At 37.1% G+C, this 17,415-nt stretch overlaps 1 protein-coding gene across 1 annotated transcript in view; it reads left to right on the top strand.

Annotated features, from left to right (window-relative positions):
• Positions 1-16,226, top strand: part of LOC127872191 (receptor-type tyrosine-protein phosphatase mu-like) — a 114,775-nt gene extending 98,549 nt beyond the window's left edge. Inside the window, exons 24-35 of the mRNA XM_052415521.1 lie at positions 59-156; positions 1,293-1,412; positions 1,713-1,861; positions 4,758-4,893; positions 5,781-5,930; positions 7,876-7,975; positions 8,620-8,693; positions 9,284-9,418; positions 11,929-12,060; positions 12,645-12,802; positions 13,208-13,343; positions 14,056-16,226. Of these exons, the coding sequence (XP_052271481.1) occupies positions 59-156; positions 1,293-1,412; positions 1,713-1,861; positions 4,758-4,893; positions 5,781-5,930; positions 7,876-7,975; positions 8,620-8,693; positions 9,284-9,418; positions 11,929-12,060; positions 12,645-12,802; positions 13,208-13,343; positions 14,056-14,175 (1,508 nt within the window). The 3' untranslated portion in view covers positions 14,176-16,226. The remainder of the gene's footprint in view (positions 1-58; positions 157-1,292; positions 1,413-1,712; positions 1,862-4,757; positions 4,894-5,780; positions 5,931-7,875; positions 7,976-8,619; positions 8,694-9,283; positions 9,419-11,928; positions 12,061-12,644; positions 12,803-13,207; positions 13,344-14,055) is intronic.
• The last annotated feature ends 1,189 nt before the right edge of the window (positions 16,227-17,415 follow it).

Below are 17,415 nucleotides of genomic sequence, written 5' to 3'. Positions count from 1 at the left end.
TTTTCATGTCTACAGCAAATTTGAAACTATTTAATAAAGGACCATGATTGTTTTGAAGGGCCTACGAAAGAGACACTAAAAGACATTTGGCGGATGGTTTGGCAGGAAAAATCGAGGACCATAATTATGTTGACCAACCCGACAGAAACGGGAAAGGTATTAATGTAAATTTGTGTTGACCAACCCGACAGAAACGGGAAAGGTATTGGTGTATATTTGTGTTGACCAACCCGACATAAACGGGAAAGGTATTGATGTAAATTTGTGTTGATCAACCCGAAAGAAACGGGAAAGGTATTGGTGTAAATTTGTGTTGACCAACCCGTCAGAAACGGGAAAGGTATTGATGTACATTTTGTTGACCAACCCGACAGGAACGGGAAAGGTATTGATGTAAATTTGTGTTGATCAACCCGAAAGAAACGGGAAAGGTATTAGTGTAAATTTGTGTTGACCAACCCGACAGAAACGGGAAAGGTATTGATGTAAATTTTGTTGACCAACCCGACAGGAACGGGAAAGGTATTGGTGTTAATTTGTGTTGACCAACCCGACAGAAACGGGAAAGATATTGATGTAAATTTGTGTTGACCAACCCGACAGAAACGGGAAAGGTATTGGTGTAAATTTGTGTTGACCAACCCGACAGAAACGGGAAAGGTATTGATGTAAATGTGTTGAATTTTTTAAACTTTGTTAAGAAATGTTACGAGTAAAACCGATCAATCGCAATTTTGCGCTTGCATTTTAAAACGTGAGGACAAAACTTAAGACATATAGAAAGAAATGTATACTACCAACGTATAACATGTGGCTCGAATTACTTGATCGTTAATGGTGTAGAAAAAGTACAACATATTGTACCTTTTTAATTTGCTTTAATCCTATTACAAGCGTTTGCTACGTATTGCCATTGAAGACCAGATGGAACAAGTACGAAATACTAAATGGAGCTATTAATAGAAATTTGACTTATGGGCGTTTCAAAACAGTGCGAATCACCTGATTCATGTTGTTGCAGAAAAAAGAGCGAATGATCCAGTTGTGTTACAAAAAAGTGCGTATCATAGGACCCATGTTCCTCCAGAAAAAGGACATATAAACCGTGTTATGTTGCAAAAATTGCGAATCACATGACTCTTTTTTTAGAAACCACAAAATGCATATTAACAATGTTGTTGGACAAAAAGTGCGTATCAAATTTCCAATGTGATGTCACAAAGAGTGAGTGTCAAGTGATCCATTTTGAGTCACACAAATGCGAATCGCACGACACATGTTTTTTGTTTCAGAAAAAGTGCGAGGCCTACTGGCCGAATGACGACACGGAGGTGTTCCACGGTATAACGGTGCAGCACATGAGTACCTTCAACCTGCCCGACTTTACCACGAGGACGTTCAAACTTTCCAAGGTGGTTGAAAAAACACATTGATTCAAAGATGATTTTGTTTACTAAAGTCAGCAGAAAACACGTTGATTCATATTAGGCTTTAATACTCTCAAGGATTGGTAAAAAACGGTGAGAAATACGTTTGTTTCGAGTACGGATTTATTAATAAATGAGGAGCGTGAAACTGTGCCAAAATTGTTATTTGAGACCAGATAATTAAATAAATTTTATTACGCACCTTTTAACAAAAGCATTTCGAACACTACGTTACTTTTGTAAAAATCTTATACTTGTGAACATTAGGTTTGTTTCTGTTCAAAGGACGGCGAGATTCGTTTGGTGAAACATTTCCACTACACGGCCTGGCCGGACCACGGCGTGCCTGCGTTCAGTAGCTCGCTGCTGCTCCTGCGGCAGAAGATACGATCTCACGATAGCCTGGCCGCCGGGCCGCAGGTTATACACTGCAGGTTGGTGTCACGTTATAATATACTGTATGTGGGCGTCACGTAATAAAACACTGCATGTGGGTGTCACGTGATTATACAATGCAGCTGGGTTTCACGTGATCATCCTCTGCAGGTAGGTGTCAGGTGATCATTTACAAACGAACAAGAAACAAGTACTTTGTTTGAGACAATATGTTGCTAGTCTCACTTAAAAACATTATTATGTACCGAATGTCAATTTGGATATAATCCGATTTTTCAATAACAGATGAGTATTGCAATCAAAGTTACTGTATTGTCATTTTTAATCAATGTTTTGATCGCATTCAAAATAGCGTCTTTGGGCGTGGGACGCACACGGGTCCTTCATTACGTCGTACTGTAACGAGCTATTGTGTTCTTCCTGTATCAGGCGTCCATCGTCGTGTGTCGTTGGTCTTGCGTCGTGTGGCGTCATCTTGTAGCTCATTTTCGTACTAGATGCCATATATTTTCATCCAATCTTGATGAAAAATGCTCAGAATTTTAACATTGAAAATAGCTCACCAGTTCAAATAAAAACACAACGTTATTAGTCAAATTCACCACTTAATATTGTTGAAACTTGGTTTATATGCATATAATTACAATACATAGAACGAGATTAAATGTGGCGAACATGCGTCAAAAATTAGGTCACCAGGTCAAATCATAAAAAAACTTGTAATCACTGTAGATGCCACATTTATGTCAAGTAATATACTTATAAGATTATCGTTGTGCATTTGATAGCCTGGTTGACAAAATCAAGCAACGAAACATTCAGTTGTTAAAAGTTTATGATACTTAGCGATCCAGCACGGGTGTAAGTTGCACGGGACCAGTACGGGTCCATAATTCGATATCGAAGCTGAGTTGGGTCGGGCTTAGTAATACACAGTGGTCGAATTATAGGTGTTTTAATAGTTGTACTTATAATTATGAGACCTTTCTCCAGCGGGATGTGTAATGCACCGACGTTGATTTCGAGCGTATATTTATAGAAAATAAGTGCCGACCGAGTTACTTTTACGTTTGAGTCACGGTCTTGGAAAACTGGGCTTAATGCATGAGCGTAATATTTTGTCCCATATTAGCCTGTGCAGTCCGAAGAGGCTAATTAGCCCGGGCGGCACTCTCCGCTTTTAAGGAATTCTCTTCTTAACGAGATCTCTTCTAAACGAAAATCCAGTGTAGGCGGACTGTTTTGTCCCTGATTACCATGTGCTGATTTCGTTCAGCTCAGCTTTCCTCGAATACCACTCATTTGATAAACTTATCATATTTAACTTATACGGCGGAAAGTTTTGTCCTTGATTAGCACGTGCGGATTGCATTAAGCACAGACTTCATACAGCACTTTTATTTTAAAACTTATTATATTTAAGACAAACGGCGAAAAGTTTTTTTCCTGGTTAGCATGAACGAATTTCATTAAGCCCAGATTTTCTAAAAACACCTCTCATTTGATAAACTCATAGCAGTGCCCCAGATAATTATTTGAGAAATAGGGTTTTTACCCATTGATTTTGAAAATAGGGTGATTTCCTTCTTGAAATAGGGTGAAATGATTAATAAAAATGCATACCTTTATATCACTGATGTTTTACCTTTGTGGAAAATGCTCACTTGTATTGATTCAATAAAACTTTAAACTATCATAATTAACTTTAATAAACTGATGTTTCATAACATTTTTAATCATTGAAACTGTCCTTAATATAAACTTAAAACAAAAAAAAATCGATAACACGAATGTTCATTTGGCTCTTGCTTTCTTGGTTCGAAACAGTTTGCGATCGACTGATATTTTTGCGCAACAATAGCGGACGTCTTTCGACCTCTTTTAGATATTTTTGTTTCGCATCGTTATAGAAACTGAAAGTACAGGCGCTTTATAAATACATGTACAATGAGCGACGGATAAAGTCAGATTAAAAACGCGTGTATGTCCAATCTCCACGCAGAGTTGTCGTTCCTTGCTCTCACATACAACTCTGCATAAGGCTCAGCACGCCATTTTGTCTACCAAATAGCTAAAACCGAACAAACGCATACAATGTATATTTGAGTGGATATTTAAGATCGCATACATTTAATTAAGAAATATGACTTTTAAATTTACGATAAATCGTGCAAAAACTTGTGAGTTTTAGTGCAACTCTTTGGAACTATTTTATTGCCCATTTACACAGATGTAATCATTCCACGCACTTCACAAATGTAAACAATTGTACATATTTTTTATTGAGTGACGTTAGGCATTGCTTCGACGTATTTATGTATGTCGGTTTCTTAACATAAAAAAACATATCAATTTTATAATAATTAATTAAGACTGATATAAGATATCATTGTATGAGATGGTTTTCTTTAATGCAATTAATGCAATGTAACCGTCGAACAAGAGATTGTTTAGTATACTGTAACCTCACTGATGAACGCTTGGAATGATCATGACATGAACGCTTTCATAACAATAGTCCGTTCTGAGCCCAACACAGAGGTGAATGTAATGTGACCGTCGTGCAAGAGATTGGTGTATGTCGAGGAAAATAATTTGATCAGAAGCTTTAACTATGAAATCTAGAACGCAGAGAGTTTGAATAAAGCTTGACTGTTTTCATGCTCCGTCATCAAGGCGCTTGCTTAATAAAGACTCGTGACGATAATTATTTCAAAGAGAAAATGCCGAAAATAAGCAAAGCATTTTCGATTGAAGCTATTGTGTCGTACGCATCGAATTTGCGTACAAATCAAAATGGTTGCGTTTTCAATACGCATGTTATTTAATTTCTTTGCGTTTTTAGACATTTTAATAGGGTGAAAGACGCAGATACGCAGCTTATCTGGGGCACTGCTCATAGTACTTAACGCATACGTAATTCCATAATTCCAGCGCGGGTGTAGGTCGCACGGGGTCGTACATCGCTATCGACGTGGAGTTGGAGCGGGCAAAGACGGAGGGCAAGGTCGACGTGCACAACTTCGTGCAGCTCATGCGCACTCAGAGGATTAACATGGTGCAAACGCTGGTGAGTTCCGGTTAATTCATGTAGACGCTGATAAGTTTCGGTAAATTGGTGCAGATGCTTGTGAGTTCCGGTAAATTCTGTGTGCAGACGCTGATGATTTCCGGTTAATTGACGTTGCAGACGCTGGTGAGTGCCGATAGATTGACCATCCTGACGCTTGTGAGTTGCGGTTAATTGACCGCTCGCGAGCTGTCACTCAAAATAACAAATCTGTCAATCAGATATCGTTCATCACGGGCTCGTGGTGTGGAACAGAGTGTCGGAGTAATGGAATAAGCTTTGTATCAAGAAATCTAAATGGATCATTTGGCAACTGGTAAATCTAAATAAATACAATGACGCTAGATTTGAACGTTTTGTTTGATACATGGTCACCTGCCATAAATACTAAACATCGAACCTTTAACCCATGTATGCCTAGCATCTAGAAAAAAAAGGCCTTGGCAAACAGCGTAGACCCAGATGATACGCCGCATGATGCGGCGTCTCATCAGGGTCTGCGCTGTTTGCTTACAGAAATTTTTGTAAGAAATATTCTAAATATAGAAATAAATGTACTAGACATCCCTAATTTTTTAGATAAATTGATCCAATTAAGAAGGATGGGAATGTCCACTAGGCATAAATGGGTCAATAACAGTCCTGTCCTTCCGGTGCAGCCTTTATGTTCTGCAATAAATATAAATATATTGCTAACAATTTCAATTTGAGATTTGAATGGAAAGATGTGAATTTATATTTGTCTACAAGATATATAATTATGTACACTCTCACACGCAGCCGTGAATCTCTTGTGGACTCAAGTGTGATGGTGGTCGTGGTCTGCGGATAAAACAATAAAATTAATACATGTCAGTTTAAAATCACCAGTTTGACCTATTTTTCAGGATCAGTACATCTTTGTGTACGACTGTCTGTTGGAAGCTTTGATATGCGGCGACACCTTGATGTACGCGGATGAATACAAGGAACTACTTGCGGACATGTGCCAATTCGACAACAGCATACAAAAAACCAAACTCGAGGAACAATTTGACGTAAGTTATTTCAATGGTTAAATAGTCCGTGTATATACCGTCTTTTCGTGTTTCGTTTTGCATTCGACAAATCGAAAAACGAAAAGACGGTATATACACGGACCGAATTGGGAAATACTCTTCGTGTTTTGTTTTATTATTGGTACAACACAAAACGATAGAACAAGTCGATTTGGTTTCATATTTTGTTTTTGTTTCGGTTATAAGGAAATCGGAGTATTAACTAATATTCGGCGATTTTCGTTTTTCGTTTAGTCCAATTCAGAACGAAAAACGAAAAGACGGTATATACACGGACCTTATATAGCTCGGTTCGAATAATCTGGCACTGAACGTTATGCGTGAATGTATGATACGAGGTACGCTTAACCAATTTTAGCATAGTGGACTCTCCCATCCTACTAAATTGGATCAATTTATTTCCAAAATTAGGGATGACTAGTATAATCTTTCAATATTTAGAATATTTATTACAGAAATTCCCGTCTCATCTGGGTCTACGCTGTTTGCCAAGGCCTTTTTTCTAGACGCTAGGCATAAATGGCTTAATACGTTCAATATGTTTCGATTCTGAGATAGTTTTAAGTAAAGGTTATTATTGATTTTTGGGCGTTATGAAACCCGTTAGTGTGTCACAAACAACACAAAATATATAGGAACAATGCGAATGTTAAGTTAAATATTACATTTAACTATGTTTGCGGTGAGTTAAACATGAGGCATCGTATTTAGTGGTTGTTGTTTTTTTGGTTGATTGGTTGTTCCGTTCTTTCGATGGTTTATTGATATAAGATCTTTTGTCTTTTCTCAAAACATATTTTTTCCTATTTGTATGAATTTGTTAGCCTGCTTATAGTTAAAATATTATTTCTAGTTCAAAATGGCTGTATTGCGATGATTTTTTATTCGTCGTACTTTTCTTCAATTATTCAAATGGAGAAGTTGTGTATAATGTGCCTTGATGAGATAAAGGATAGGTAACTAAATAGAAGTTGATTATTTTCTTCTACAAAATTCATTATGACCAACTGGCGGACATGTTGGATTTTATTAAGCCAACTTAAAGTCTTTTTGAACTGTTTCTACATCGTTTGGCAGATTTTGCTGAAACTTAATCTGCATGATGACAACTAGCGTTCGATTGTTATCGTGGCTTTCTTTGATAATCACGTTAACAACTAAATTGAAACTTTTTACACGTTACGTTCGAACAAAGTAGAAGAACGTGACATAATTTTTGCTTTGATCAGATTCATGATGGCCGACTTACAGCCACGCTTGATAAATGTTTGTCCATCCCAAATTACATATTCGTTCGGGCATGCATTAAATGATTTACAAACAACTCAGCAAACATGATAACGTTCATGATGAGATCACCAGGATCAAGTTCATACTTTGTTTTCAAAGGTCTAAATGTTGCACATTTTTGTAAAAACCGATACATCTACAGGAGCCTCGATGTAAGTATCGTCCTAGATAAGCCTGTGCAGTTTGCACAGTCTAATCAGGGACGACACATCCGCCTCGACAGGATTTTTGTGAAGAAGATACTTCTTTTACACGAATAATTCCATATAAGATTTAAGTTTCGTCCATAAGAAGCCCGTGCGGACTGAACGGGCTAATCTGGGGCGATACTTTACGCACATGCATTAAGCCCCGTTTTCCTATAGCGAGGCTTATATCAAAGCGATATGTCTGTACATTGATCCCCTTCATTTATAGATATAGTATTGCAAGGTAGTTGGCGGTATGCACTACTGGTAAAAATGAAAAGTTGGTAAAATAAGTGTTCGATGATTATTTGTGAAAGCCTACGCCGAATAGTTTCGTTCACGCGTGTTATAAAGTTTTGAAAAGTGCCCCTATGCAATTATCTAAGTCAATTATAGATTCATCACTCTTACCGAGTCAAAATAGAAAAAATAAAATATTGTTGCAGATATTACGACTTATCACTACCTCCCTAGAGCGGAAAGACAGCACAGTTGCCAACGCCCCAGAGAATATTTTCAAAAACAGATGCAAAAATATAGTACCAGGCAAGTATTGAACAAATTTAAATAAAAGTCAACTAATATATCAACACTGATACATTTGTGTATTGTGTAATGTTATGTGTTATATATATTTATTCCGCCTAACGACGTTAGCATATTGCGTTGAAGTCTCTTCATATGTTTTGTGTTTACTACTAATGTGATACTACTGATGAAGGCTTTGGCCGAAACATTAAAAGAAACACAAGTTACGTGTTTCTACTACATATTTAATTTAACTGTTACATTTGAATTCACACATTTAGCTTGATTACCGGTGTCTATTTATCACATGATACCCGCTTAAGAATCAATTGCGTTTTAGTGTATTTCTAGTTTGTTTGGCACAAGTGGATTTAAAAAATTTTAAACTTATTCACATGCTATGTCTAATATACCATTCGCGCTTGTTCATGGTACTCTATCTAATGGCATATCGATTGGCGATCTATATACATGTATCATATTTTACCCGTATAAGAATTATTAAAGTTGGAAATCATTTGTAGTTTTTTGTCACAACAGGATTATTTCATCGCTTTGATTAATTTAATTTCAAAAGATTGCACATGTTGTGCCTAAAATACCATATGCTTTTTGGTAAATTCTACACACTCTAATGTCGATTATTTGTTGTTGAATTTCAGCAAATCGGTTTCGGCCTTTTCTGATGACTCCGTATGAAGGTTGCAACGACTACATAAACGCTGTGTTTACGAACGTAGGTTGCATTGTTTGCATATATACCTTTTCAAATAATATTTTTTGAATTAATCGTTAATATTTCAAATCGATTGGTAAACAGATAATGCTTATGCACCAGTTTCCGTTTGATAGGCATAATGACAACACAATTAGATCGCGGATTGATAATTATTTGCTTTGTTTTGCAAATCTGTTTTCATAATATCTACATCCATGTTCTTTATTAATCAAGGATGAGCTGTTAAGTGTGTCTTTTGCTTTAAAGCAAAATTCTCCATTTACTTATGTGATTTTTGAAATAAGCATTCATTGTATAACGTTATAATTAAATAAAGATGAGCCGTGCTCTATGAAAAGGGGATTTAATGCATGTGCGTAAAGTCTCGTCCCAGGCTAATCAGGGACGACACTTTCCGCCTTAACTGGATTTTTGCTAAGAATTACTTTCTTTAAACTAAAAAAAATCATAAACGCGGAAAGTGTCGTTCCTGATTAGCCTGTGCGGACTGCGCAGGATAATCAGGGACGACACTTTACGCACATGCACTTAACCCCCTTTTCACAGAGCACGGGCCAGATGCAGTGTATTGTGTATTTCTATCACAGAGCTACACCCAGTGTGACGGCTATGTTCTGACCCAGATGCCGCTACCCGATACCGTGATCGACTTCTGGCGCCTGGTGTACGACCACGCGGTGTCTGCCATCGTCATGTTGAACGACCTTGACCAACTCGATGAGGTATGACTGGCGTGTATTTTTTTGTCTGATTTGAAAAGATTGAAGTGCATTCGCTTTAATTAAATGATTATTTATTGAATGCGTTTGCAAGATATTTACTTGTCTTAATATTTGCATATTAACAATATCTTTAAATGCTTACACAATTATTTATGTTACTGTAATTTGTTATGTGACGCAATTCGCGAATTCTGTGCTAAATTGTCAAACCTGCGTTTTTTGTTTCTTCTCCTTAGTGACCTCAATTGAGCGTTGACAAATTGTGTGTTTTTGGGTTTAGCCAGACGGTTGTAAACTAACAACACGCATCGATAATGCGTTAATCAAAGACCAATGTAAAATTGAAACATGAACCCCAAAGTTTGATCGAAGTACGCCTTAAAAAAAAACATAAATGTGGGCCTACGCAAGGAAGTGCAATGACATTTCCATTACCATTCTAAGAATTCAAGCGACATGCGGTCGCTATCCTATCACCGTGGTATTAAGAAGCGACATGCGGTCGCTATCCTATCAACGTGGTATTAAGAAGCGACATGCGCTCGCTATCCTATCACCGTGATATTAGCAAGCGACATGCGCTCGCTATCCTATCACCGTGCTATTAAGCAGCGACATGCACTCGCTATCCTATCACCGTGGTATTAAGAAGCACTTATCCCATAAGTGAGCTCCTTTGAGGTTTGCAAATGAATCTTGTGTAAATAAAAAGGCACTCACAATTTTAATTATTCCATTACAATCATTTAAAATGATGCTTTTAAAAGAAATTTTCTTGTGATTCAAAAAGCTTTTAGAACAGACGATGTTTTGGTTGTATGCATCTGTGGTTGTATGATGGATTACTTAATGCGTAGTATCCTAATTACATATATGAACCAAAGTGTTTTTTAAATAACTTATGAACACGAGTTTATAAAAGAGATTTATCAAACGATTAGCTCATGCCCTTTTTTCTGTTTAGACATCGCCTCCGACCTTAAAGTGTTTGCAACCAAGCTATCGCCTGTCTTCGTTTCTATTTTTGGGCAAATATATGCATGCCAAAATCTTGCTTTCAATTGAGAATTCGTGCGTGCCTGATAACTTTTGAACTATTTGATCACACATTACACATTTCATTTGTGTCCTTTTTCCCAATTCGCTTTTTGTTTTAAATACGATAAAACCGTAGGCCAGTGGGTGTTCTGTTAAGCTTTGGGGTACAACTTGCTCATGGTGAGCTTTTGTGATCGTCTTTGTCCGTCGTTCGCGCGGCGTCGTTCTCCGTACGACGTAAGTCGTGCATCATCAACATTTATTTTTTAAATTATAATTGATCCCACATTTATGTTCAATCATCATGAAACTTTTTCAGAACATTTTTTCCGAATTACATCCTTACCGCGATCGAAACTGGGTCGCATGCTGTCAAAAACTAGGTCACTATGTAAAAAAAAAGACAAATATTGTGAAAACTTTAGAAGTTTAATCTAAAGTCGAATCTGTATGAATTATGTTAAGAATATTTGTTCTTATGATGGTTTAGTTGAGTTTGAAAAGTGTCTCTTTTTGTCAATATATTGCCGCAACGGCGTGGGACAGTTTTCCTTATATGGCTAAATTGAAACGTCGCAAACACTCTCAAAGTCACATTTTAAGTCCAATCTTCACGATACTTTATCAGAACATGTATTCTTTAGTACAATTATTTATTTTTAGTACAATCTTCATGAAACTTGGTCAGTACGTTTGTTCAAATAATATCTCAGTTATGTTCTAAAATTGGGTATAGTTTGTTATAAAAAAACATGGTCGCCGGGAGCGGTGCAATTTTTTATATGGCTGTAGACCTTGTGAGCACCCAAGAAGGCACACTGTAGACCTTGTGAGCACACAAGAAGGCACACTGTAGACCTTGTTAGCACTCAAGAAGGCACATTTTGTCTAATGTTCATGAAGCTTCGTCAAAAGATTTGTTCTAATGATATATCGGCTGAGTTTGAAAATGGTTTATGTCCATTTAAAAAGATGGCCGTAGGGTGCAGGACAAGTGTCACGAGGTTAAATTAAAAAAGCTTCTAAACACTATATAAGTCGCATTTCAAGTAATATCTTCCGGAAACTTTGTCACAATAATTGTTCTTATTGAATCCTTGCTGAGTTTGAATATAAAAGTTACCCTTGAAATTTAATTTATGATCCGATTAATACTTAAGTACGCTGCACTCCACCTTTTGAAAATAGTTTAGTTGCTTTGGGTGTCAGTTGAGCGTCTTTGGGCCCTCGGCCCTCTTGTTTCTATTAAATCAAGATTTCATTTTCGAAATTGAATATAAGCATTATAAAGTTGCGTAATTATCATGTTCATGCATAAAGGCAGTTTCAATTTAATATTTGACCTGCGTCATCGAAAAGGGGTTGAATGGCATATGCGGTCAGTTTCGTTGTCTGGTAAGCACAGTGTTAGCACCTTCCCGAGCTAAACTTGCCGCATATGTCATATTTACACTGTTATATTTGCTATTTAGACGTGCGGACAATACTGGAGCCTGTCGTCGTCGGGAGAAAACTACGGGCCTTTCATCGTGGAAACGACGGCGGAGATTCTGTCGGACCCTAGCATTACCATCCGAGACTTTACCGTCACCAATACATATCTGGTCAGTTGGTAGTGTAAATTCGTCAGTTATATGTATATGGTGTTTGTTTTATCTTTGGAATATCCAGTGGGAGCATCGTCATGTTTCTATTGCCCAATTGTATAATCCTGAGTCTGGTACTTTTCCGATTCTAGTTCTTTTGAGGGCGCGTTTTATTTTTGTAAGGAGCCGTGAACGATAAAAATTAATTGGAAAATACCATTTTTAAAACACCGATATTGTAATTAATCTATAATTTTGCACGTTTCATTCAGTGTAAATGAGCGGGATCAAAATTATACTTACCCATGAGTCTCGTCCTGGAAAAAAGTGGGCTTAGTGCATCTGCTTTAAGTGTCGGCTTAGATAAGCCTGTGCAGTTCTTATCAGGGCTTATCAGGGACGAAACTTTCCGCGTTATGGATTTTACGTTTTAAAGAGGTTCACCTCTTAACGAAAATCCAGTGTAGGAAAAAGTTATGTCCCTGATAAGCCTGTGCGGACTGCAAGGCTAATCGTGGACGACACTTTTCGCACACGCTTAAAGACCAGTTTTCCAAGAACGCAGTTTATATTCTTAACAAGCATCGCTTCTTTTACGCCAGCCCCAAGTTGTGCCAAAGGTTGTCCGCCAGTTCCACTTCCACAGGTGGGCGGAAGACTGCCCGGTCCCCAGCTCCAAGATGGCGCTCTTTGAGCTAATAGACCTGGTGGAGACTTGCCAGAAACACGCACCGGACCAACCCGTTCTCGTGCATTGCATGTAGGTTATCTCTTTTGTCATCACATTAGATGATACATCGAGTCGCGTTCTGAGAAAACAGGTCGTAATGCATTTGCGTAAAGTGTCATACCAGATTAGCCAGTGCAATCCAGTTTTCGCTAATCCATAAAGCCAAATTTTCTAATAATAAGGCTGCATTGTAAGAAGTTTTATATCAAATTGGAAAGGTTATTATTGTTTCATTTCCTTGTGCATCGACCTCTTTCTACAACTGCCATTCGCATTTCTTATTTCTACGCATACACATGTTTGCCCGCTTGCTTTTTAGGAAGTTATCAAGTCGCAATTCAGCGTATATATCGTTATTTTTTCACCGCAAAGTTGAGCGTACTGAGGGATTAGTTCTTTATTTGTTCAACTATTCTGTTTCCCTTCGTCTCACAGGAACGGCGCCAGTCGCAGCGGGCTGTTCGTGGCGGTGAGTGTACTGATGGAGCGGCTGAAGCTCGAGAAGGAGATGGACGTCTTCCAGACGGTGAGACAGCTCAGACAGTGCAGGGGTCACCTCGTGGACAATCTGGTAAATATACTGTAGACTCAATGTTATTCTTGGGACATTAATTTGCGTTTGTTGTGTGGGTTGACTGATCCATGATAACGAAAACTAATCGAAAAATTACCTACGTTATTAACTATTTTTCTTTCCAAAAAAAGAATTCTACGTGCTCTAGAAAAAGTAATTTTTGAAAAAAACAACACGAAATTGCATGCCGATGATTTTAAATGATTGTACAATACGTGTTAGTTATGGATTGAATCTCGTGTTAAATCGTCGCTGAAAGGGAAGATAATTAATACATTAATGAGCCTCGCTCTGTGAAAATCGGGCTTAATTTGTTTGCGTAAAATGTTGTCACAAATTAGCCCGTGATGTCCGCACAGGTTAATCAATGAAGAAACTGTCCGCCTTAAATGAATATTCGCTTAGAAGAGACTTTCTTTAAACAAAGAATATTAAAAAGTGGGAAAGTGTCGTCTCTGCGGACTGCACCGGCTAATCTGGTACGACACTTAACGCACCTGAATTTAGACAATTCGCCCTATTGGTGCGAAAAGGTACCATATGCCTTCTAATTTCAATGTCACATGGAACCTTTTTGTACCAAGGGGGCGGCATAATTTCCCGGAGCGAAGATCACTTTTAATTACTTTTAAAAGTGTTGTAACGTAATTATCAGCGATGATGGCATTTTAACACATTTGCATTTGCTTGATTTATTGGTTTCTTTTAGGAACAGTACCGATATTGCCACGAGATTCTTCTAGACTTCATCAACAGTAAGAGCAATGGCAACAACAACACTATTGTTGCGCCCACAATTATCAACGAAACCCAAAGTAGCGAAGACTAGGCCAAAAAAGCGAAGACAACGCCAAAGTAGCGAAGTTAAACCCAAAGCAGCGAAGACAAATCCAAAGTAGCGAAGACAACCCCAAAGTAGCAATGAATAGGCCAACTTAACTTGTTTCAATTCGCAAGGAGGTCAATACAGAAGATGGCCTCAAAGTGGTCTTGAATATAACATTCAAACGCAGTTAAGAGATACATACACGTGAATACAATTTACTGCAGGGAAGATATACGCGTGATTCAGGGCGCAGATGGATGCGAAATACGGGGATTGTACATGATGCCCACAAACAGTGGTCATGCGCCTTAAAACTATATACAACAAAGATATGTACACGTAATTACAAGTGAAGGCTTTTGTGGGGGTCATGTTCGTATCATATAGGCAAACGTAATTCTAAATTTAGAACCTGCTTATGTAAGCACAAAGTGATCGCGGTAAGCGTTTGTTTGTACCTGTACATGCCTGTTTAAATCTCAAACGTTATATTTGTATCGGCGATTTTCTACCGCCAGTTAGTCAGGGAGGAGTGCAATAGATAAGTCGCGTTCTGGGAAAAAGGGGTTTAATGAATGTGCGATGCCACATAGAAACTAATTGGTGCTGCATAAAAACATATTGCTGTTAGCTATTTACTTCTATTTACTTTACTATTTACTTCTTGTACCATTACATACTTGCCTACTTTTGTTCATCATATATATATACACATATAACCGTAAATTGACGAAACCTGATCGTGCGTAGTGTATTTAAACAAACTGACATTCTTTTAACAGGCTGTATACGTAACCAAAATGTGAGGTTGCTGTTTGGGTTTCAATAAAATTGATGACAGGAAGTTTGCTCTATCGAATCGTTACCTTCCATACAAGTCGTGGTCTGTTTTTCAAAAGTCTATGAAATGATTTTTATGTCCAGACTAAAAGCTAGGGCAGTAAAATGAAATTTGTCTCAAGTGTTAATGATATGGAGAAAATGTGCAGATAGCATCTGTCACTAAGACCACCTTAATTTTAAGGCCATGACTCGAAGATTGAAAAGGTCATTTCGGGCGATAAAGATGCGATTGTTACAAAGAGTTTGTTGTTTTTAAAGTTCAGACTCGACGTAAACATGTATACTATGTTATAATGCGTTAGTTATGTTTATGTGTGCTTAAAACCTCACCCTATGTACTATTATCATCATTTTTTATAGTATTTTGTCATATTTATCAGTACTTTTCTTGTGAGTTATCCGGTTGTGGATAATCCTATTTAAATTCATACTTTTGTGTAATTGCAAACTGTGTTGTAAACGATGTTCATTATATAATTGTAGAGCTTATAATGTACACATATGAGCCGCGTTCTGAGAAAACTGGGCTTAATGCATGTGCGTAAAGTGTCGTCCCAGATTAGCCTGTGCAGTCCGCACAGGCTAATCAGGGACGACGCTTTCCGCTTTTATGGTTTCAAGGAAGTCCCTCCTTACCGAAAATCAAGTTTAGGCGGAAAGTGTCGTCCCTGATTAGCCTGTGCGTACTGCACAGCCTAATCTGGGACGACACTTTACGCCCATGCATTAAGACCAGTTTTTTTCAGAACAAGGCTCATATATTTAGACATTGGTATTTCGATAGTCTTGTTGACTTTAATTAAACAGAAACACAGTGGGTGTTGACCCGAGTGAGTTTTAGAGTTTAGAGTTTATTTCATCATACTATTTGACATGTATATGTTATTAAAAAGCTCAATAGATGAACCAAGGAACGTGTGTGTTAATATTGTGTATAACATGCCTATTTAAGTATGTTTAACTATTGTATTACACATGAGAGGAATTGTATTACTTTTACATGAAATATGAACATATAGTAGGCATTTGTTTGTTAAAAGAACAGTTAGACAGACAGAATCCTTTAAAAGAAATATAGAGGAACATTTATTAACGAGTTTCAAAAATGTAATTTCATTTTTACAATATTTATGCATTTTTATATATTTCATATATACTATTATTGTCATTATTTTGCAACTTCTAACAAAATAAAGTGCTATGCAAGGAAATGTTGTCGATGTTTTTTCCTATACAGCAGTTATTGTACCTCAACCATAATATATGGGAAACATAAGCATCGTTCGTGTAGATAAGCCATTTTTTTTGTACCTATCATTGATTATATAAAACTATTAATGTTAGTGGTTTAATCAATATTTAAAATATATTAGTTTCTATTCTGACTTGTTTGAAAATCTAACGTATATGTGTAACTTAAATTGACTGTTCCATTTTCAACATCAGGTTTCGCTTGAAACACATGACTCAATCCATTATGCAGTAAGGCACACACAATTTGGAGCATATATGAAAGCAATATTTTACGATAATCAAATTTACATCCCACGAGTATAGCATGCAACCTCCGCGCAGAGATTGGACTGGAACAAGAATAGCTGGATCAAATTCCTGCCTTCATAACAAACCACGTGATGATAGCTTAGCCTCGTGGTACAATAATTTTACCGTTGTTGTTTTTACTTTTTTTTTATTTAGGTAATTAATATATTGATAAGAAACCTAAATTGTGTACAATATTTTCAAAATATAAAATAAAGTGATAATACTTTAAATAATATAACACTTAAACCAAAAAAAATCCTACCAATTCTGGTTGGATTTTCTTGTGATGGCAGAGCTTGTATGTGAGAGCAAGGAAGGACAACTCTGCGTTGAGATTTTATATCATGCTTTTACTTGTTCACGTTATTATAACCCTTGCGATTGCAATGTGTATGATAAGTAACGACGTAACGACGAAAAGATTTATATTAGATTACATAATTATGTTAACCATTGTTATTCCGCAGTCTATTTGGTGTTCGATGTCTTATAATACATTTGAATCATCGAGAGGCGGGCACTTGGAACATATTGAAATCAATAGCTTGGGTCCAGTGCAAACATGCCGATATTTGCTTTTTTGATCAGCTTGTCACCTAATATATATTACATGTAAATCGAGATGATTGCAAACGATGCGTATACATAATGACTCGTACACAAGTCATGAACGTAGTTACACTTGGTTATGTAGTTCTATCCAGAATTGTTGATTTAATGATGTAATAATAATGTCTTTCAAAAGTAATGCAGATCTGCAGTACTTGGAATATTATTAAACACGAACGCACGCTGTAAATTGATGTGATCCCTTTATTTGAGCCTCGCTCTGGGAAACAAGGGGTTATCTATATA

This window comes from Dreissena polymorpha, chromosome 3 (assembly GCF_020536995.1).
Source record: "Dreissena polymorpha isolate Duluth1 chromosome 3, UMN_Dpol_1.0, whole genome shotgun sequence".
Classification (NCBI taxonomy): Eukaryota; Metazoa; Mollusca; class Bivalvia; order Myida; family Dreissenidae; genus Dreissena; species Dreissena polymorpha.
Note: the sequence above shows the minus strand (reverse complement) of the source record. Positions and strands in the feature narration are given on the sequence as shown.